The sequence below is a fragment of the Crocodylus siamensis genome, chromosome 4 (genome assembly GCF_052110815.1).
Source record: "Crocodylus siamensis isolate JL-2025a chromosome 4, ASM5211081v1, whole genome shotgun sequence".
NCBI classification, from domain to species: domain Eukaryota; kingdom Metazoa; phylum Chordata; order Crocodylia; family Crocodylidae; genus Crocodylus; species Crocodylus siamensis.
Window position 1 is genome coordinate 43,594,153 of NC_143398.1, and position 23,250 is coordinate 43,617,402.

The 23,250-nt window shown below is 38.4% G+C and overlaps 1 protein-coding gene across 4 annotated transcripts in view; it reads right to left on the bottom strand.

Moving 5' to 3' along the window:
* PTPRZ1 (protein tyrosine phosphatase receptor type Z1) overlaps window positions 1-23,250 on the bottom strand; it is a 304,343-nt gene that overhangs the window by 52,821 nt on the left and 228,272 nt on the right. For 3 of the 4 annotated variants that reach the window (XM_090042193.1, XM_090042194.1, XM_090042192.1), the window contains exons 11-13: window positions 20,366-20,409; window positions 13,365-16,941; window positions 8,324-8,468 (exon numbers count right to left, since the gene is read on the bottom strand). In XM_090042193.1, coding sequence (XP_089898319.1) covers window positions 8,324-8,468; window positions 13,365-16,941; window positions 20,366-20,409 — 3,766 coding nt within the window. The remainder of the gene's footprint in view (window positions 1-8,323; window positions 8,469-13,364; window positions 16,942-20,365; window positions 20,410-23,250) is intronic. The other variant, XM_090042195.1, reaches the window with a different exon arrangement.

Sequence of the window (23,250 nt, forward strand, 5' to 3'; positions counted from 1 at the left end):
CGTATCTATAACGACAAACTGCAGAACATACAACTCTGCATAATAAAAGACAGCTAATATGAATATTAGCATTCTCTTGAACACTATGAACATGGATCACAGGAGTTTTAATAAAAAAATATTTGAACTAAGAAGTTCTTGAAGACATATTTTCAAAGCCTTGGATGTTTTCCATGGCTTTCAAATCTTCTAAGAGTCTAGGGGTCTGCACTTCATTATACTTTATTTTGATTCCAAATGCCCCCCCCCAATACTTAGATTCTGATACTTACAGAAACAAATATAAATCTCAGTTCCCCTTCTAACCAGTAAATCATTTTTAATCAAATGCTAATACCCTTAAAGTGGCTATAATGAAATTCTTTATCTGTCTTGTAGTACTGGGCAATCTGAGACCAAGGTTGAGATGGCTGTGATCTAAATCACCAACTCTAAGTATATTTGGAGAGTATGAGAACCAGTGCAATTATAGTAGTCTCTTGGGTAGGTGGGTCCCAAGTGCCAGGCTGGTGTTCAGTATATTCTGCAAAATAAAGCTTGACTAAAATGTCTCAAATAGGACTTCCAAAAATCAAAGTCACTAGCCACTCCTTAAAATTATGTTACAAATTTTAAGGGCACTGTGTATTTAAATGGGGCATGCTTTTTTTAAAAATGTGTGTGTGTGTGTGTGTGTGTGTGTGTGTGTGTGTATATCTATATATATCTATATATATCTATCTATATAGATAGATAGATATATATATATAAATGATGATGCAGTGATGATTATAAATGTTCTGATTTCATATCCTCTATACAGCAACGTTACAAGGCTTTACTCAATCTTTACACAAAGGGACTTGAATTAAAAAACATTTTATTTGTGTAATGATTGTGTAATATTCAAAAGAGTTCTTAAAAACACCCTAGCAAAGTATTACTGTATACGTTAATTATTCCAACAATTACTATTATATTTTATTTCTTTTAGCAAGTAGGCTATAGCTTCAAGTAAATTATACCTTAACACATCTGGGAAATAAATTCTAAGCATCTTACTTAAACTAGAGTAAGAATCATCATAAGTATTCCATCTGCTCGGCATCAGCAGTGAAATCTTTCATGACTAAGCTAAGTGTTAATAACGCCTCTTGCTAATTATCACTCATTTTTAATGAAAAAAGCGATGAGTGTTTTAAACTTGCAAACAAAGGTTCCATCAATCAACGATAACCTGATTATTAAATTTACACCTTTTCATCACAGTATTTAGATCCCCAACCTAAAACTGTGTAATTCATAACCGTACTTCTTAGAGCACTCAAAACCTGAGACAGTATAAAAATGTTGCATTAATTAAAGAGGCTATAACCATAGTGCAGGATAAGCAGCACTACATTATACTGTCATTAGTGAAGGTTTCAGTCTGAACAGCTTAGGGCAAGACTGTGATTTGGACTATACAGCAGCACAAAGGCCTCAGAGCAAGGGTTTCCTAGACCTCGGCAAGGCACAGAGTGAGGTTTCCTAGATCTTGGACCTGAGCATGCAGGAATAAGCAGATGATGCATGGAAGTAGACAGAGCCTTGCCTCTAACCCTGAATATGCTGTACACAGTGCAGCTCTGCTGGTGTAAGTGGTGGTGTATCTTGTTCTATCAACAGACCAACTGCAAATTGCTAATCCCAACTCAAAGCAAGTGAGCATTAAGTAGGGAACATGCCTCAAGCTTTACACATCCACATACAAGGCTATGTCTGTTGGCATAATCTAGCTCTTTAGTCCAATAATGTCTTGTCCTCTGCTGTCCAAGGAATATTTGGCAGTAGAATGGTATTTTCCCAGAATTATTCCTTACTTTGTATTAGTTGTCAGAATTTATTTTTCATATTTTATGTATTCTTTGATTTGTTATCTGACATTCTTCATTTCTAGTCAGGACAGTGTGACTGAATTGTGCTTACTTAAACTGTACAGTTAAATTTCCGTTTCCTGTTCTTATAAAGTTAAATGCATTTCCAGTGTACATCTGAGCATGCAAACTGAAATCTCATCCATAAGGGCTTTCATTTCTATTTTAAGTTATCTGATAAAGTTTTCAAGGAATAGGTTTCAACCTTACATAGGGTAATAAGCAAGCTCTTACTGTCTAAGTTGCAGAAATACAGGAAGGATAAGGAAGTATAAAATATTATGAGTAAAATTTCTGGGAGTGTACCCCATTATATTGGTCACCCCTTACTCATCAACTTAATGCAACTCATGGGAGACTTGATGACAGCTTGATAAACCACAGCATCTGTACAGGAAATGTAAATGGACAATACAGCTATATGAATGCTGTGCTTCATTTTCTCTACATCATCGTAAGTACTATGTCTTTACATCAGTGTGCCACTATGCTATTCTTATACTTTTTAACCTAACTGCAGAACCCCTATTAGCCTTTTAATCACTGTTCATACCCCTATTACTATTGCCATTATCCTCCTCAGATAATTGGATAACTTCTCTGAAATATTTCTTCCAACCTGACATTTTCTTCCTCCTAGCAAGTTAATATTCATTGTTCAAGTCTGTTAAAACAGCTTCTATAAGAGTACAAATAATCTTTCCAATCCATTAGCTGCCAGGTTGTTTTTTTTCATATTGATAACCAAGGTAGAAAAGACTAAGCCATCAAGAATGGATTTTTGTCCCATAGCATCAAACAAGAAATCAGCACAGTTAGTAGATCCAAGAATTTCTGATGAAGTTCTGTTGTGAAGACTGAATTCCTCTGTCTCCTTTTCTATTTCTGCAAAGAAAATCCTCCCAAATGTTGGGAAACCACACATATCCAGAGAGACAAGGCTCTGAACTTAGTAAAAGTTCCTCTCTGCCTACCTATTTAACTGTGGATGCATCTACATGTGCAATTAATGCACCCTAAAGTTATTGCGCATTAAAATAAGGCATGGCAAACTGCCTGGGAATGTGCCTGCATTGGGGGCAAAATTGCTCCCTAAGGAAGCAGTTGAGTCCACAGCTGCTTTCACCCCCTTGTTCTGCTCTGCCCCTATGCAGCAACCAGCGGAGCTCCAGGCTTTCTTGGTACCAGCCCTGGGCCAGCAGGGGCACAGGGGTCAGGCCTAGGCTAAAGGGAGCCGGGGTCACTGTCCCAGAGTGGGGGACAGTTCTCAGCTGTGTGGAGCTCAGGATCACAGCCTGGCTTGGCAGCGCTGGCTTGGGGTGATGTCCCATGGCCGAGCAGCAGCAACAGCCTGAGCTTACTCCTCACTTTGCTTGTTGAGGGAATGGGGAAGCTCTCTCCCTGCAGCACTGGGCCAGGGACAGAGAGCTTTTCTGCCCCTCACCTGAGCCCCCCCTGTGCTTGGGGGGAGCTGGGAGCTGACTAGTGTTGGGACCAGGGAAAGCCACCCCCCTGCCCTGGCACTGCTTACCCCCTTGTGGCTCCCCCCAGTCCCAGTAGTGCTCAGCTTCTGGCTCCCCCCAGGCACAGGCAGGGAGTGGGAGTGTACTGGTATGTGCACTGCATGGGCAGGAGCAGAACTGAGGAGATGGGGAAGTTCTCCTTCCCTGGCCTGGCACTGTGGGAACAGAGAGCTCCCCTGTCCTGGCGCTGCTCAGCTCCCGGGTCCTGGGGAACTGCAAATTGCTACCAGTCAGCATCAACATGTGTGCTACTGTGCAGTAGCTAATGCATGATTAATCTAGTACCTGTATTTCTTGGTACTAGCAAACCGCTCATTAGCTTAATTTACTGTACAGCAAGTCCCACACACGTGTAGACAGTGATGCTTTACTGTGCATTAGTCTAATGGGGGCTGGACTTGATGGTCTTTGAGGTCCCTTCCAGCCCTAACATCTATGAAATCTCATGTAGACACACCCTGTAAACCTTAAACAGAACAGAAAGGAACATTATATTGTCTTGAGAACCATTGCTTGCATTACAAGAGGCTTTTAACCACTAACTTCAAGCAGTATAGAGCTATACATTTTAATTTAATGAGTGCAGACTGATCATGATAAAAGCTCTCAAAAATATCAAAATTAAGAGTTCCTATAAGTCAAATGAGCATTTCACTACTAAAAGAGCAAAAATCCTTTTCATACAACAAGAGTTTTGGTAGAATTTTTTCTGAGGCCATAATTTTGTACTAAGCGCAGAGGTATAAGGGAAAGTTATACTGTCAGTTTTCCATTGACTAGAATTTCTATTTACTTTTGCAACTAATTTGAGGAGAGAACAATATAATTTTCCTTTTTTTGTGAAAATCTCCAACCTGTCACTTTTGTTTCAGGGGGAAAATAGTAATACTAGGGACTTATATCCATCATCTTGTACTTAGCATAGCACTTGAGTTTGAAGATGAATCAAAAAAACAATCTCAACCTATAAAGCAGTGGTGGCCATACCACCATCATTTTTGTTACAATTGCTGACAAGAGACATATGGAGGAAAACTTCTTGCAAATCTAAAACAATTGGTACATATTTATAAGACTGGTCCACCAAATGTAAACTTAAAAAAAGAAAAGACTTTAAAAATAAGACTCATAACTGTTAACAGCTAACAACTTAAAACCAATTAAAACTGAACAAGAGAGAAGCTCAGTCATGACAGTTTTTAAAGTTTTTTTCCTACAGAATATTTTACAAGTACAAAGAAAATGAAATTACAAGAAAATTTTTCCAAAAGAACTGTAAATAGTAACAACCAGCATCTTTGAAAAATCAGGCTACAGAGGCCTACAGTAGATAATATTTAGATTTCATTCCTCCAAGAAGCTGAGAAAATATACTACTGGCTTTATCATAATGTCAATGATATTTTCTCTTGAAGATTAGCAAAAAGGAGCCCCATATTTTATTTTGTAGTACATGAGAAATACAGAAAAGATTAAATTCAACATCTAGAAATATTATCACTAATGGGATCTTTGTTTTGTTTTGAAAGACCTAAGTTATGGAACTGGTCATTCACAGAGAAAGATTACCAAATGAGCACACTGTTATTTGACAAGGTCAAGTTTATAACATGTGTAGGATTACTAAAACTACACCATGCAATCCAGATCTTAAAGTATATGTCAGTGTTGTCTTTGTAAATACAGAAGATTTCACATACCATTTAACATTAAAGTTAAAACCTTTTGGCATGTTGGACAATGTGAAATTTCAGAAAAGCTTGTTAGCAAAATGGAAAAGATTAAGCAGAAAGTGCTATGGTAACATTCATAATTATCTAACTCTCCTGAAAGATAAGTACTTTCTTTATAAGAAAAATAAATCTTTTTTTTTTTTAATTCAAACAGTGTGCTAATATTGAACAAAGACTTCCAGTGGTTAGAGTGGTAACCTGAGAAAAGGTTCAATTTTCTCCTTTATAACAGATTTCCTGACACTCAAGGCCACATCCAAATCATTCTCATAAGTGTTTAAATGGAACTTAGGATTTATACACCTAAGTCACAAAAGGAATCGCAATCAACCCTGTTCTGGTGGCCACAATACCTCTTAGGTACCTAGAACTACAAAAGGCCGTAATACTTGAGTGAAAATTCCCTTGGTCAGAAGCAGTTTGAATTCATCACCTAGGCTGTTACTCCAACCTACACACTTTGCAATCCATATTGCTGCCAGAAAGAACTTGGTATCTGTTTAAGTTCTCAGAGCAGGACATACCTAACTTCTGACAAACACCAGTGGCACCAACTTCAGTACAAACTACAGAGCCATTGGCTACCTCAAACATGACTTGCGGTAGTGGAAGTATCCACCTTTTGCACCATAGCCCAGTGGTTAGACATCTCACTCAGGATGTAGGAAACTTGGGTTCTAGAGTCAATGACACTTTTCCCATTTCTCAGAAGTCCTGTTCCCACTATGTTATGATTTAGGCTAGATGGGGGCATTTTACACCTCTCCCTGTTGAAGCTGGGTTACTGGACAATAAAGAATGCGAGAGTCATGAGGCCAGAAGGAAGACAAACAAGAAGAGTCTTGACTGACCTAATGATGAGGGCACTGCCCTAGGACGGGGAGTCCTGGGTTCCAGTTCTGTCCCCAGTGTTAATTGCATTACTTAACCAACTATAACTAATGTCAAATCCAAAAACATGCCCAGAAAAATGGACAAGAACCCAGGAGTACATCCTTCTGTCTAGGCTACTAACTTTTTTACCCCTCTTATTGTCTTTCTCGCCTCATAAAACTTGCATATTTGGCTGTCTAGTGTCCAGGCTCGAGCAGGAGGGATGGAGATACCTTCTGCCAGATTATCCTGCAGCCTGGGGAATTATGGTATTCTTGTGGGAATTGGGACATGTGAGTTTGAGTCCCCTAGTGCTGAGGATGACCAATAACCTAAATTTCCCATTTCTTAAGTAGGTGCTCTAGCCACTAAGCTATTATATAAAAGATGGGCCCTGGCACCAGCACCACGAACATCAAGCATGTTTAGAGTGGCCTTGCATGCTATGCTTGGAACTGAACTGAACGCCACTGCTATAGTGTACATTATGTACCTCTCCTTCTGAGTGCTCTGGATCACATGATAATGGAAGTACTTAATACGCAGACCTAAGTTCCAAGGAAGGTGGACATTTAGCCTTGCCTTAAAGCCTATTGCTTCTACTAGCTAACAGTAGGCACCACCCTGATCAGCATGTAAGCATGCTGGTTTCCCAGTAGAGGTACCTAATTCTATCCATGATCTCCATAGGGACCCTAAGTGCCTAATTTGATTTGGATTGCTTTCTCAAGGGAAGACATCTTACTGGAGGTAACTATGAGAAAACTATTCAGATTTAGCCCTCAATTTCTTTCCCAGTTCTCCATCTGTAAAATAGGAATTTAGCACTTCTTACTTTCAGGAATGCATGAATTTTGTGAAGAATATTAACACTGTACAAGGATTTCTGACCAGCTTAGTGAGGTGGTGGTGGTGGGGGGTGGTGGCCCTTTTTAAGAAATACTGAATTTCTGATTAAAATATTTGTGGAACTTTTCAACACCTGTTTGCAGGTTTTTTTTGTTTTTTGAACAGTTCTACTCTTGTGTCTTCCTCCTTGTTTGTAATGTGCCTAATGTCTTTCTACTACTGGCTGCAACTTATCACAGTGCCAGATCCACAGGTGTGGGACCAGATCACTGGGAACCACAGGAGATTCTAGGGGATGAAATTTCTGCAATGGAATTCTTTCCTACCTGTTTGGTTGAGCTCTTGCAGGTCTAAGGTAGCCATCTTTGGACTGAAAAGATTATCAAAGCTCTGTATGGATCTTGAAGGATTCATGAGAGGCCAAGACAATTCTGATGCAGACCTTTAGTCTCCTCACTGGTTTTAGCCCCATTAGATCATGTGTGGCTCCATTGGAGCCATGCTATAAGTCAGTTCCCTGGAGCCACTATAACTCCATAGGCATAATCCTCCTTTTCTATTGAATTCGACTAGTCAGTATATGCAGTACAGATTCAATGTTTATGGCGCATCTGTTAGTTTTCTATCTTATATAGAAACGAAGAGGTCACCTCTATGCTTGGTTCTTTGTGTGTGTACGTGAAAGAGAGACAGTCAAAGACAGAAACAGAGAGATAGAGAAACCAGAGGAGAAATCTTGTCTGCTGTCATCTGTTGTATTGTTGGTGGAATTTAGTTTCTGTTAGCAATTTTTGAGGGGAAGAAAAGTCTTGGGCTGGGAACTGTTTTGTACATCACTTCAGTTATGGAAGGGGTCCAAAACCAGATCTTAAAACATGCAAAAAAACATGTAAGAATCATAGTTCACATTTATAGAACGATCATTAGCTTAAATATAGTATAGTGAGACTTACTGTCTATTCCTGCTGTCCTTTACGAAATTCCCAGTGATGTCAAGGATTTCAGGTTCTAGTCTTTGGTTTGTAAATGATCCATTCTTTACTCTTACAGTTATGGTATATGTAGAAAGGAACTGTGGTGTTTATTTTATTCCTTGCTGCATTTTATTTCCAAATATAAGTAATCACACAAATAATTGTTTATTAACATCTATTCATATGGAAATGAGATATTTCCGTATGAAACAAAACATAATTATAGCTAAAGCAAAGACTTTAAGGCAAAGACTGTCTTTTTGTAACATGCTTGTACAGTGCTTAGGACCGTGGGCTGAAGCATCTAGGTGTTCCTGCAATGCAAATAAATTATGAAGGTGATGATGATAACTATAACAGCTGCTGGTATCAGGCTCCATTTTTATCTCTTGCAAATCTGCTTAGTAATGCCACTCACACTGTTCTAATCAGGACAAAATCTGGGCTTTGTAGAACTGCAAAAATTAATTACTTACCTCCAATATATGAGAATACCCACAAGAATCACTAGACAGATAAAAGTCAGGGCTGATACGACCACAAGTGGTATAACTGTCTTCTTCTCTGATTCCAGACTCTCAGCTAGACCAATACGAGACTCATGGCTACTATTACTTGCCTCTGTAGTCAGAGAAAATTGAAATAATCCATGTTTAAACTTTAACAAAAGGCATGGTGTAACTGAATGTGTTTATAAGAGCCCTAGGTAATGTCACTTACCTAATTTTTAGTGTACTGCACAAAATATACATTTTTGCAAACCAGTTTAAAGGAAGTAAGCAGACAGAAAGTAAAGCAAAGTATTAGAGCATCCCAGCAGTGTAGAACTACTTTTTTTGAGAAATGCAACTTTTTGTTAACGTAAAATTTAAATATGAAAGCTTTTCATTCTTAAATCTCTATGTAGGGGCAGGATCTAAATATATGATACTGAAATATATGAAGTGATCGCAATCTTACAATTTTATCTATGTAATGAAAAGCACTGTTCCTTTGATCAATAAGAATCAAAGGGCAATTTCTTTAGCACAATATAGAACTACATGACTGCACTTTTGCTTCTGAAACTAATATTTTAATATTTTGCTTGGTTTGTAATTTTGGCCTTAACATGCAGAAGAAATTCTACTTCCATTTAAGTCAATGACAAAACTCCCATCAACATCATTGGGACCAGAATTTCACCTCATGTTTGTTTTTTGTTTTTTTGAGGAGAATCAAATGATTAGAAAAACAGATACATTCTATAGAGCTCATATGGCTGTGTGGATGACTACTGGATGACTAAATGCACATGTCCAGAATTTGTGAAAACAGTCTCAAAAGTCCATTAAAATAAAACGTTAGAGGCCTAACACTGCAACTTGGATGCTGCTCAATCTTTAAACTTGAAGTGGATGAACTTGGTTGTGGATTTTAATGAGCAGTTGTTAGGAACAGAGCCCCATTCTTTCAATAAGAACTGCGTGGACAGATTCCTGCATTGATACAGAGCCCTAAATCAGTGAACCTCTACATGAGAAGTGAAGTGTTCCTGCTTGCAATCAAATTCAGGACTGGGGCTTAAGGGACTAATTTTACATTTCTGCTTGGATAAAACTCCCATTAGAGAAGATCCTCAATAAATATTACAAGTAAATCAAATGGAATTTATGTCCTAATAAGAGTGACAAGAGCAAGCCCTAATTTCTGGAATGCCAAGTACCAAATTAAATCTGCAAAGGCACTACAAATTGATCTAATTGATCCTCTGCAGTTGTCAGCATTATCAATGTGATTAAAATGGTTTTATGACAAGACAATCAGCAGCCTACAACCAGTTTCAATATTCTTGGGACCAAGGGCATGACGTAGAGAAAGACCTCTACCTAGCTTCCAATTTTGCAGGCACAGTTTTGTTCCTAATTTATAACATGTGAACATCTAATGAACTGACTGCTCCCATAATCCAGAAAGGCAAACAGCAAATAATATAATTTGTGGTCACAACTAATTGCAGATACAGATTATATTCACAGCATTGGAGGCTATTTCTGAAAAGTGGACCTTAAAATTTCTGGTGAATAAGCTAAAGGTTACACATACACATTTCATGATTTCAATACACATGTGCATCCGAGATGAGGATATGATCCTTTGCACTGTCTACACTCATACAAGCTTGGAGATAGATATTCACAGGGTAGAACATGGTCCTACACTTGTAAGCAGTACCATGCTTAGTGTTTTACATTAGAATTACTTGCAAGGGGGGGCAAGAAGAATGCCTTCCTCCAGGCTTGAGGTAGTCTTTTGTCATTTTATTCATGTCTCCAAATGCCAAATCCTATAGTAAACACTAGAAGAGCAGAATCATATATAGTCTAGGTGTGTACTTCTCCCTATATCAACTGACAGTTTTGGACCCCTTAAATTATATACTAAATATTACATATATCGTATATATACATATATCATTTATACAATATAGCAATATATATACTATATAAGCACACACCCACACAATATATACATTTATATGTAACGTAATATATACTTGCATATATTATGTATAAACATGTTATATGCATAATGTACATATAAAATATTATATATATAACTATATATTATGTACAATACACATTTTATATGATATATACATAAATATATTATGTACAATCATATTTTATGATATATACATATCATATATATATATGATAAAATTATGCACAGCTAAAATAGAAATTAATTTCATATTTGAATCCACCAGCACAAAAACAGAAATGTATCCATGGGTCAGGTTACAATTTAGAGATGCTTCTTCAATGCATCATTAAAAGAGAAACTTCTATATTCCACGGTGCTCATTAAGGTAGCTTAGGTTTCTTGCTCTTTGCTTTCTGGCAATTTTTGGCTCATTCATTTTCTTTCCTCCACAAAAGACTGAGTAAAATACATTTTGGGAGTTTGTATGTGAGATGAGATAAAATAAATGTCACCATAATTAAGCACTGGCTGCTCAAACACTAGTTTAAATAGATCATTTATGAAACAATAGCTTATGAAAATAAACACTGATATTATTTGATCATTATTGTTTATAACCGATTTAGCTAGGATCCAAATTTTAACTGGGAGTAAATGTCATATTTTAGCCAGCTCTGTGCTGGACTGACAAATTTTAAAGCTCTGCTGATGAGTAGAAGCAGCAACATACCTAGGGTAGGGGGGCTGAGGGAAGGGGCAGGTGAGGGGGTCAGAAAAAAATGCTGCAGCTGCCAAATTGGGTCAGTAGGGCAGCAGCTGGAAATCACTGCTGCCCCAATGTGTTCATGCTGCCCAAGCTGTGCTGTTATACCTCTTGAGTAGGAGGCCACTGCTTAGGAGATCTCCATCCTCTTCCCTGCATTATATTTACAGGGCTTTTGCAGAGCTATGACTAAGTAAGTGAAAGATCACAGCAGACACTGACAAAAGAAAACATGTTACCTTTGAATGAGTGGTATTTTAATACACCAGCCTGCACCTCCTTCTTCCCCTGATATCCATGCAAGAGTGTTCTTGTCACCACAGGAAACTTCTGAGCTCCTTGACTAACCACTTCAGCTCCTTTTTGGAACTGTCATCCTGGGACTTGTTCTCCAGGCCAGGCAGCCTATTCATTCTCTATGCACTGGCTAATAGGCAGCCGGGACAGAAGCTGATACTTTTATCCTAATTGGGTTGTTAGTGAAACATTGCCTTTCCTGAAGCAGTTAAAAGCGTAAAAGGGTTTAATGACCTTGCAGGTGCTATACAGAAACCCCAAGTAAGTCTTGTTTCAGAATAGCCATGAAAATGGCCATATAGCTATAAAGTGTGGCCAAAATTCCAATGAGCCATTTTTAAAAATTATACAGAATCTCAATAGTAAAAAGTTTAGTTAACTTTCAATAAATATTTCTCTGTTATAAATTGAACTGGAGATGTAACTATGCAAGTATGTATAATCATCATATATATTTGTTCATTAGCAGGCCTCATGAGAAGTGCTCCAACTTGTTGAAAAAGAAAGTAATGTATGATAAAGACATATCCATCAAAAATCAAAGCTATTCATTGTTAACTGAACAATAAAATAATTTAGGTTTAACTATAATAATCTACAAATAATTTATGACAACCTTCATGTAACTTTAGGGATGACATTTACTTAATTTTTTTTGCTGGACATTAAGGAACCAAATTTGTATGTTTGTTTGATCTAATTTGCTTTAGGCAATATCAGAATAATTGATTAAATTCTGCATTGCTTATGTGTGTAAATCTGCTGCTAATTTCAATGAGATTGATCAATTTATCAGTGCTATTTTGAACTGAACTATGTAGATGGTCAGTCTGTCACCATGGCATACTATAAAAATATAGCTTGTGAATAGCATCACCTCAGGACTGCAACTTTTAGGTACATGACTAACTTTACTAGTTCCACTAGACTACTTCTGTGCATAAAGTTACTTGCAAAGTTATTCAGCTGGTTATTTATAGGATTAGACCTAGGATTTCTCCATTCTTTATGTATACCATTTCTTGACTGGAAGTAAGAAACAGCATATTTAGTTGGATGATACTGCCCTCTACAGATACAGCAAACACACAACAGATGTTCAACATAAAATATTCACTACATTATCAGAAGAAATTTGAATTTTTAAATTATGTACAACTATTGTTGGTTCTGATTTTACCCTTACATTTTCAACACAAATGGCAATAAGCAAAGCAAGTTTTTTGTTTGATTGATTTAAGCCTTTGACAATAAATGTATCTCATGGTAAATGACCAAGATATATATGCAGGGTCCAATTTTGTTACCCTTACTCATCTTTAGAATTATGCACTACAAATACTCCTGTTGTTTTTACTTAGGCTAATCACAAAGCCAGATAATACTAGACATAAGCAAATATAGCAGGAGCTGGCCATTAGTGATTTTAGAAAGGAGTAGATTTAGCATGAAACTTCGGTAGCTTTCTGGAATTTGAAAATGGGTGAAGAAATAATTAACAAAATGATTTTTTTTACAAGTTAAGATGAATCAGACTGAAACATCTTTTTCATCTTGACTAATACAAAATAAAACATAAAGAAAAAATGTATTACCATAAAACAGTGTTATAATGAGCTTTCTTAGGAAAGGATAGAGGGTCCAGGTCCTTCTTAAAACTTTAAAAAGAAAATTCTGTCTTCAGAGTTGTGTGCCACCCAACTCCCAATGACAATACACACATATCCAAAGGCAGAATTTGGATCTGAATACTTCAGGGTATTTCAGTTTTCATTTTGTCATTAGAAGCTGCATTTACAGGAGAATCATTTCAACATTTATCCCCTGTTCCACCGTGTTTCCTTAATCAGGCCCATTGCCCTATTACATTCTCCTGTCACTGAAACATTCCTCCTGTTCTCATATTTTATGCTAAAATAATTTTTCATTCTCTGTGGCAAAAAAATTGTCACAGGTGCACACATTATCCATTAGACTGATCCATAACTAACCTGCCTCAGAAACGTTGAATACTGGTGAGTGATCACTAGTTACAGATGGTGCTGATGACTGTGATGATCCAGGAGTTAATTCTGAGTTACCTGCTTCAACTGCCCCTTCAGAGTCTCTCTCATTAAGGTCAGGAAAACTGAAATCTGTCGAAGTCTCATTATCATTAAGGCTATCTGAAGTACCTTGACCAGAACCACTCTCTTCATCACTTGTAAAAACAGCCCAAGATTTAGATTCAGATGTGTTTTGTAATGGGATACTAACAGTCTGGATATGATTTTCCAATACTGTTGGATCGTTGTGCTTCTTAGGTATCTCACTTGCTGTCAATGTCAGTATTGATGTATAATTATGCTTGTCCATGGCATGATTTATCTGACTGTCTGATGCAGCTGGTGTAATTTTCTTTTCTTCTTCATATTTCTCAGAATGTGAATTTATAATGTGGTTATTCTGATCCTTTATATTGTTTACCTGTGTTTTCTGTTCATCTACTACCTTTTCCTGAATTTCTTTATGGGAAGTGCATGTGATACAATTACTTACAGGTAAGGCATAATCATATTCATCATAATCATCATCTACTACAGAAGACCACAAATTAGTATCAGAATTGGCACTGGGGGACAGCCCTGAGGATGTTTTAGAGGGAACCTGTAACTTGGTTGGGGTTAAATGGCCCTCACTGCTGGGAGAAACAGATGCAACAGAAAAATACGCATTGGGTAAAGGAAGGGTGTGATGAACAGACACACGAGAATCAGAAACAACTGCAGGTACATGAACAGAACCATTAACAACAGTAGCACTTGAAAAACTGGTAGCCTCACTTCTTTGAGAAACATCTGAAGAAATGTGGCTGCTTACAGAAGTAGCTATACTTGGTAATGAGTCAACTGTTAGGAAAGGAGTAGCCACTGCAGCATTTGCTACTTGTGGGGGAATGGCATTTGTGTTTTCTAAATTGGTTGACTGGAATGAAACACCACTACTATGCAATAAAGGAGGAACCAGCTGAATATCTTCACTGTTAAATAAATTGGATGAAACATGTTCCTCACTCACATAAGGAACAGTTAAACCTTGAAGTGATGCTGTGGGCTTACTAGAAGGGTGGGACAAATTATCAATTATTGACGGTGCAGATGTAGAATGCAACATGGTTTTATTTGTAGCAGAATCTGGTGCCATTGGATGCAATATTTGGTCAAATGTAGAACTAATTTTAAAAACTTGGGAGCTTTCAACCAATATTGGATCACTAGGCACAGTTGCAGCTGTTTTAAGCAGAGAGCCATCACCAGAAGATTGGAAGGAGTTTTGTAGAAATGCTTCATTATTTATTGCAGCTGAGGTCTCATAAATGTACTGTTGAGTTGAAGGAGACAACATTTTGCTAGAAGCAGGGGCAGAGAGAGCTTGATCTGAGATTGCACTAAGCATAGGTTTAAGCAAAGTGTCATCAAAGGCTGTAGGTGCAACATGCAAAGGCTGAACAGAAAAGTGATTTTCTGAAAATTTACTAATATCATGATCAAAACTCTTAGTAGTGGGAAAAGCAAGAGAGACTGGAAGGATTCCCTTTGTGCTAGAAACAGGAAGTGGGATTTCTTGCAAAGATGTATTCTGATTAATTATATCTTTGTTAAAAACTGATATAGGAAGTTCATGCATCACTTTACTTTCAGCATGGGAAGCCATTTCACTGAAAGAGTAGGAAAACTGCAGTTCTTTTTCATCTCCATATCTTATGTCACTTTTATGAAGTGTCTTATTAACATCACTAAACCCAGGTGTTGCATATGTAAATTCACCTATAGAATCAGATGAAGAAACTTTAAGTATGGCCAAAGCATCTGTATCAGGCAAAAGGGACTCACTACCAGAGTATGCTTCAGACCAATCCGTATCACTAGATAGAGAGCGTGTAGGCTGTAGCAAAGTATCAGCTTGTGATATTACAGAAGAAGGCTTATGCACCAGTACATTGTTATAGCTGCTAAATAAGGGACCTTGATGAAATACGCCAACAGAATCATGCACCAATTCTGGAGTGTCATAAGAAACAGTAAAGGTTTGGAGGTAGCCCATATTACTAGACAAAGCATAAGCAAGTTCAGACATTGTAGACAGTGCATGCATTTTTAAATCACTGCTGGATGGTTCAACTTGAGGAAATACGTGAGTTCTATTATGGCCAGATATCAATGTCTCTGAAGCAGCATGAGTGGTCTGATGTGACACCACATCAGAAAATTGAGAAAGGCTTGGCTGTATTAATGTATCACTTTCTGCCAATGTCAAAGAAGCATGCAGGGACAACTTATCACTTGCAACAGCTGGAGTACCGTGTGGAAACATTTGAGAAACTGTATACAGGTGGTGAAACATTCTACTACTGAAGGAAGCAGAGGAAAATGTAAGCAAAGGTACATCATCATAGGAAGACAGGGTAGGTTCAAATGACACATCAACACTGGGAAATACAGGTGTAGCATGCAAGGTCACATCACTACCTGGTGTAGCAGGGGCAGTGTTGAGCATCTGAGTGTCAAACAATAAAGGGGTGACTAGAGGAAACACTTCACTACTGTAGGAAGGTTGAAGAGGTATCTCACCATTATACACTGGTTGAGTTGTCTGAGAGAGTACCTCACTGGCAGCAGAAGAAGAACCATATTCTCCAGAGCTTGAAGAGACAGAATGAAGTGATAACTCAGTAGGGGAGAGAGCAAAAGTAGGATAATGTGGCAATTCTATATCCGCATCTGAAGTATCTTGTGACATGACTGGACCACTGGAATAGGGTACTGTAGCTGGCTTTAATCCCTCAATATAAGCATTGGTATAACTAGTTTGAAATAACTGCTTTCTATCCAATGGAACAACAGCTCTATCTGTCAAATCTGTAGCATTATGAAACCACAACTTTCCATCAACATCAGAAGGTGCATTATCTGCAAATTCTTCAGCTTCTGAGGGTGCTACAACTTCTGAAACATTCTGATTATAGCCTTGTGAATGAAAATCATGCATGCTTATATCTGGGCTGCCTGAGGGAAGGATGGCTTCCTGGGTTGTTTCCTCAGTAACAAACTGCATAGAAGTAGTGGTAAGAATGGAGCTCCAAGAATCATCTGAATCTTGATCAGGCTTGAAAACTGGTGATAAAAAATCTTCTTCGCTGCTACCAGCAGCAGACATTGTTGTTGGTTCAGTGCCAGAAGAACTATATACATACTCTTCCTCAGTACCTTTGGTGGGGTCATTAACTTGAGGAGGCATTCTGGTTACAGTCTGACTTTCCAAAGAAGTATCTTCCTTTTCATCTGAAGTTTCAGTAATGGGCTGGGAAGTGGGATAAAAAAATGCTTTAAAAATATCCTTCCCATGTGATTCTTTGTGTTTTAAGTATCTGTTTGTTTTTGCTTCATTGGATTTTGTTCCCATTTTCTCTTGACTGTAGCTAGATGTAGTCACCTGGAATTCTTTCTTCCTTATTTGGTTTATAGCACTATCAGTACTAGGAATTACTGTGATGTCTTCATCCATTTCTGCTTCCTTATCATCTTCTTCCTATGGGTGGAAAAATTTCAATGTAGTCAAAATCCACAAGGAACATTTATATAGATAAACAGGAAAATTCAGAACAAATAGTGTAATAATACTGTTTCCACAAATTAAAACAGAAGAAATTGCAGATATTATTTGAAATGGCCATGAGCCTTTGTGATTAAACTGTTATAGCTACAAAAACATGCATGTCATCTGTTACTTGAAACTAGGTGTTGCTCTTAATTTGTAAGACTGACACAGAACCATAGATCATTTGACTTGCTTAAGTTTTGTGTTATTGCTATATTCATCTCTTTGGGACATAAAGAAACCTCTCATAGTATTTTGTATGATTTATCCAGAAAGCTCTATATAAGTATTTATTTCATATAGTAAAGATAAAAAAAACCAGAGGCCCAATACAACTGTCAGTAGGAGAATATTTTTATCTGGAAAATGTCTTGGAGATATGCATTAACATTCTGATATCAGTATAGCCCTCGCTGATGTTAAAAACAGAGGATGTTTTATCTATTTTGTCTTCAAATAGTTTAATTTTCATAGTAACTGAAGACAAGAGGTATGGACACTAAGGGTGCTTCCACACATGCAGGCACGTGTGCTTGCAGCTGCTCAAATAGAAGCAGTGCAAATTTGAGCTGGGACTTTTTGCCTCAGCACACGTACTTGGACATGCACTTTGTTGTGGAGCAAATTGTGCCACTTGGGGCAAAATAACCCTGCCTGGCTGTTCCTGGATCTGAAGCCAGGAGGAACTAGAACCTGGGGCCAGCACCTGGGCTGGTCCCAGCAGTATAAAAAGCTGTCCTGGCAAGCAGCTCAGGGCTACTCGCTTTCAGGAGCTTCTGGGGCCCAGTCAATTGATATCTGGGGACATTATCCCTTGTGCCAGCTTGACTGCTGCAGCAGCATCCCAAATCCATTTTTAAAAATACTCCAAAATCCATGTTCTTCCACAAAAACAAAAGAGCACTCAACACACACACACGCACACACACACGCACACACACACACACACACACACACACACAGATAGTGAGGGACTGATTAGTTGGGCAATGCTTTATTGGTATAGTTACAATGTAAAGCAATTTGGAAGCCTACCAGTCTCTCTATCATCATGATAATAAATTCTAAATAACTATATGTGCTGATGTGTGCTTTTGATTTTCTTCGCATATGATGGGTCTGTGATGGGGGGATGTGGTGTTTGCAGAAATGGGGTAGGAAGGGGTGTTGGGGGGAAGGTGTGTGTGTGGAGAGATGTGGTTGGTATGTGGGTAGGTGTGGGGCTGCTCAGGAGGGGTGGGTCCCCTGGTCCGCACAGGGTACAGCCCCCCACCCCAGCACATGGAATGAACCCCCTTGCAGGGCCACAGCCTTCCCTCACAAGGTCCCAGGTACCCTGCAGGGCCACAGCCCCCCCGCACAGGGTCCCAGGTACCCTGCAGGGCCATAGCCCCCCCCACACAGTTCCCAGGTGCCCTGCAGGGCCACAGCCCCCTCTGCATAGGGCTCATAACTTAACTTCTGCAGCAGCAGTGGGAGTGGGGTGCTCTGAGCCTGCTGCTGCCAGCTGCCAGCTCTCAGGGACCATGTACCAAGCCCAGCCGGGTCCTGCTGGCCCTGGGGCTGCTTGTGCTGCCTGGCTGAGCTGGTCCAATGGCGGCAGGACCTGGATGGGCTCAGGCAGCATGAGCAACCCCAGGGCCAGCAGGACCCAGCTTGGCTCGGTGTGTGATTCCCACGTGCCATGCCAGGTCCCAGCTCTTCCCTGCTCTGCCTGCAGGGAGGTAGCATGTGGTGGGACCCAGCCCAGCCCCATGAGGCTTGCTAGTCTGGCTTTGCACTGGAGTGGGTCACATGGCTCTGGGAGGTGCGGCTCCTGCGCGCGCCTCCTGAAGCCATGCAACCCACTGTGGTGCAAAGCCAGACTAGCAAGCTACACTGGTCTGGGCCAGGTCCCTTTGTGTGCTGCCAGCTTCACTGTGGCTGTTTGGGCCACTCACCCCTGCAGCCCCGGGGACATCCCCCCCCCGGCACTCCCAACATGCCCCTGACATCCCCCTGCCCCCCCACACCCATAAAGTCCCCCCACCCCCATTCCCTAACTCACCTTGGACAGTGCCAGGGGCAGCAGGAGCACCAAAGAGATGCTCTGGCCAAAACCAGAGAGTCTCTTCTGGAGGACTGAGTCCCATGCTAGCTCCAGGCACGGTCTGGAACTATGCCTTGCTCTGCTGTTCTCCGGAGCATTTTTTTTTAACCCCTGGATGGTCTAATTTTGTCCCCATGCTGCAAATTTGCAGCACAAGGAACATTTTTTCATTCCCACACGGCCTTTTGACCCATCTCAAAGGGTTTGAGACAGGGCAAGAGGCATGTGCACGCTCGTCTGGACATGCCCTAAAGGTCAATATGACCCTGAGACAGTTCAAACAGTTTCATAGTCAACATTAGTGATCTCACTAGCAAAAAGTTCTGTTACAGGTTTGCAAGCAATTATTTACTGAACAGTTGAAGCCACTTCTGAAAAAGATATACAGTAGGACTTTACATTTGGTTCCGAAAGTCAATTCTCTCAAGGCTGATGCCAGCATTTTTTATTCAGTCCTAACTCAGGTTAAATTTCAGCTGAAATTAACATTAAAATAACATGTTCTTGGATACAGTATAAATTCCTAGCTAAACAGATTAAAAGAATATAAGTAAGTAGATGAATTGGTTGGCTAGGCTGGAAAGATGAATGACTTGGTTGGGGTTACTAGATGAAGTAGACAAGTTTCCATTTGTAGTTTTACAGAGAACTGGGCATTGGACACTTTGCATATATGGACCTATGACTGTCTGAAAGGGAGCTTTCTCTAATACAGACCTAAATAATCTGTATTGAAGAATAGGGCAATTCTATATTTAGAGGGAAGGAAGAAGCACTTCAGTTCAGAGGGATATTTTTAAGTGTAATTTTTTGAAGCTCCACAGGGTCCTGGAATGATTCCATCTGAGATAGTGGACAGAGTATATGTAAGTAGGTTAAAATATATAATAAATTAATTTTATCATGTGAATTTGCAATTATCACATTTATATGAAGCGTGCTCTGTAATATTTTCAAAACAAGCTTCTAAAAACTAATGTTGTAGCCATGGTGGTCCAGAAATTATATGAGAGGCAAGAACTGTTTAGGGTGATTTACTTTATTGGACCAACTATGTAGTTGGGCTAAAGTTAGATAAATGTTCCAATTCAAAATATTGTTTGTCAAGTCTCCTGTGAACTGAAACCTGATGAAGAATGTCTCATACTCAAACTTCAACTTTATCCTAGCAACATAGTAGGTCCAGTAAAAGATATGACTTTAAGCAATTCTTGCTTTTTAAAAAACTAATGAATGAACAAATGAAATAATTATGCTACATGATACCTCATATTCTTCTGTTTCCTTTAAGTCAGGGAAGAGGTCAATATCTACAAAACAAACAGATGTATTAAATTATAGTACATTTTTAATGCACAGATTTATTGATTTTGAAAGGAAAAATTTCCTTTTCAAAGGGTATAAATTTTGTGATTACAGTAGATCAAAACTTCTTTATACTCCATAGAAATTTCTAATGGAGCTAAATTCCAATAAGCCCATTAGTCTTAGGTCTAGGAATATTTAGGGAATGCTATTTTGAGAAGCTACTAAGCTGCAAAAAAGAGTAACAAAAAAAGGAGCAACAATCAGCAAGCATGCACTTAGTTTCAGCATTTTCTGACTGGCCCAGGACAGATGCTACAGCACAACTTGGCTGCATGTTGGCAAGACACTGAGGATTAAATGATGTACCTGGGGCTAGCAGGCAGACAAGGGAAAAAGGACACACACTACCAGCTGAGAAGTGCTTTGGCTCTCTACTGCCATTGAAATTATACATATATTACTCTATAGTTGGTAGGCCAACATGAACACACCTGCTGAAGGAAAGGCTAAAGACAGCCAGGTACATCAGACTGGACTGAACAATTCCCTGCCATCTTTTCTTGGCACAATATATGCAAATGAAGAAAGGATGAAAAAAGTGTGTCTGTGTTGCAGGGTAGTATGTGTAAGGTGGTATACAGCATAATCCACACCACTGTGGAGAACGTAATACATCTTGATGCACTTATGGGGGAAAAGTGCTGCCAGCTCATATATCTCCTGTGCTCAGGACTGGATACTAGATTTGGAACCACTTTACAGCTAATAGCTTGGTAGTTAAGAGTATTCAACTGGGAGCTGGAAGCCCTACCTCTGCCTCATTTGGAACTAGAACCTTAACCCAGGTCTTTCATATCCTAGGAGAATACTTTACCAGGCTAGTGTGTTTTAGGATGACTCTTTCATCCTGTTGAAGCTGCTTTGCTGTGTAGAAGTTATTAAATAAATGTTGATGCAACCATTTGAATGTGATACTCTCACACACCGTTAGATTATAGTTACTCTGTATTTGTCACTTCCTCTTTTGCTCTTTGACCTTTCCTGACAGCAGTCATTAGATTTTTCAAAGCAATGCATGAGAAACCTTCCAATCATTTGGAAAAAGCATTAGGTATCTTCCAAATACCAGCAAATACTTCTTATATTCAATGCCTTATTGAATCTTGCTGAGACTTCTGTCTCAACATCCTATTGCAATTATTTCACAGGTTAAGTAACAATACATGCCAGTGGCTAGGTCTGACTGAATTAAGAAATTCTAGTCTGAAAAAGTATTCTAAACATAGTATCCTATTTGTTGTTTCACACTGATTTCCATATTAAGCTTCTTGAGTATACAAATATAAAATTTCCCCCCACCACAACTGCTAGCCCTGCAAATCCAGCCTCAGATTGAAGAGTTAATTTGCATTCTTTTCAGATTGTATTTAGTGATTTTCCTGAATGATATTAAGGTTGGTATTCCACAATATATCATTGTGTAATATACCTTTTGTTCATTACATTAACAAGCTAAAACAAGCATATTGATAGATTGTATAATGTAAAAATTGAATGAATAATTCTGCATGAAATCATTTTATAATTAGCAACAATTTAATTACATACTTGACAGATTATATTAACAAAACATAGAAAAGTTATCTTACCTGTGTCTTTTAGAAGGCTAGAAGGAAAAGATGATGATGTTCCCTGGCTTCTCAATGGTTTACACTTACATTTGAAATAGCAATATGAAAATTCTTAATACTGCAAAATTTAATTACTTTAATGAAAAATATATAAGATTATTTTGCTATTGGGACTAATTTTGATTTGAACACATAAAACTAATGTTTTCTTTCTGATTTCAGGTCTATGTATGTTTCTAGAGTAACTACATTATCTTTTGAATATCTGGAGGAAAAAACAAATGTGATTTTACAGTTAAATTTTAATAGTATCTGTATGTTTTTTTCACTCTGATGAAAACTACAAGAGGTGTACGGGTTCTCTGGTTCCACCAAAGTAAAATTATGATTTCTTCCTTGTGTTTTAAATGGGAATTCCCTACAATACATATAATTAAAAAGATTCACTAAATCTCTGGGCACTGAAAACCTGTGTTTTTGTTTAGATATCAACAAAACAAATCTACTTGCCAGAACCACTTTAAATATTTCTTTATGCTGGTTTTGCCGGTCTTACCTCTAAGTTCAATAGCATACAATAAAAACTGCTTACTAAACCCCCTTTTACCAAACCCAACAGTAGAAACCATTTTTTTATCATTATGATGCAACAAATTGACAACACAATTACAGTGAACACCTTTTCTTAATAAACTTTTATCCTGATCATACAACTGCTTGTTGTAATGAGGTTGTAATGTATTAGTAATATGCTAATTTTCTCAAACAAGGGAAAGTCTCTTACATAGTTTAATGAAATATTTATTTTTTCTATAACTGCAAAAATTGGTTATTCAATAACTTACGTTTTAAAGTGATAAGAATAAATACACTGATTAGAAAGTTTTTAGAAATACTTCCATATAACAGATGCAGAAATAATAGTACAAAGACTAAAGGAAACTTTTTATAACTAAGATTCTCTTAGACTTCTAAGACATGAAAGAGGCACAAATGCAGCTAACAGCATCTAAAATGATCAACCTGACCCTATTTTTCCTTGAGCAGTAGCTAAATTTTTACAAAAAATTTCTTAATTCCTTCTGAACTTACATCTTAGGTGACTAGACTTGGATGAGTGCATATGACCAGAAGCAATCCAATATGACACTGAACTCTGCTGATCCAATTGCCTAGCCACCAATGAATCAAGCATGGCTGAGAGTATCCTAT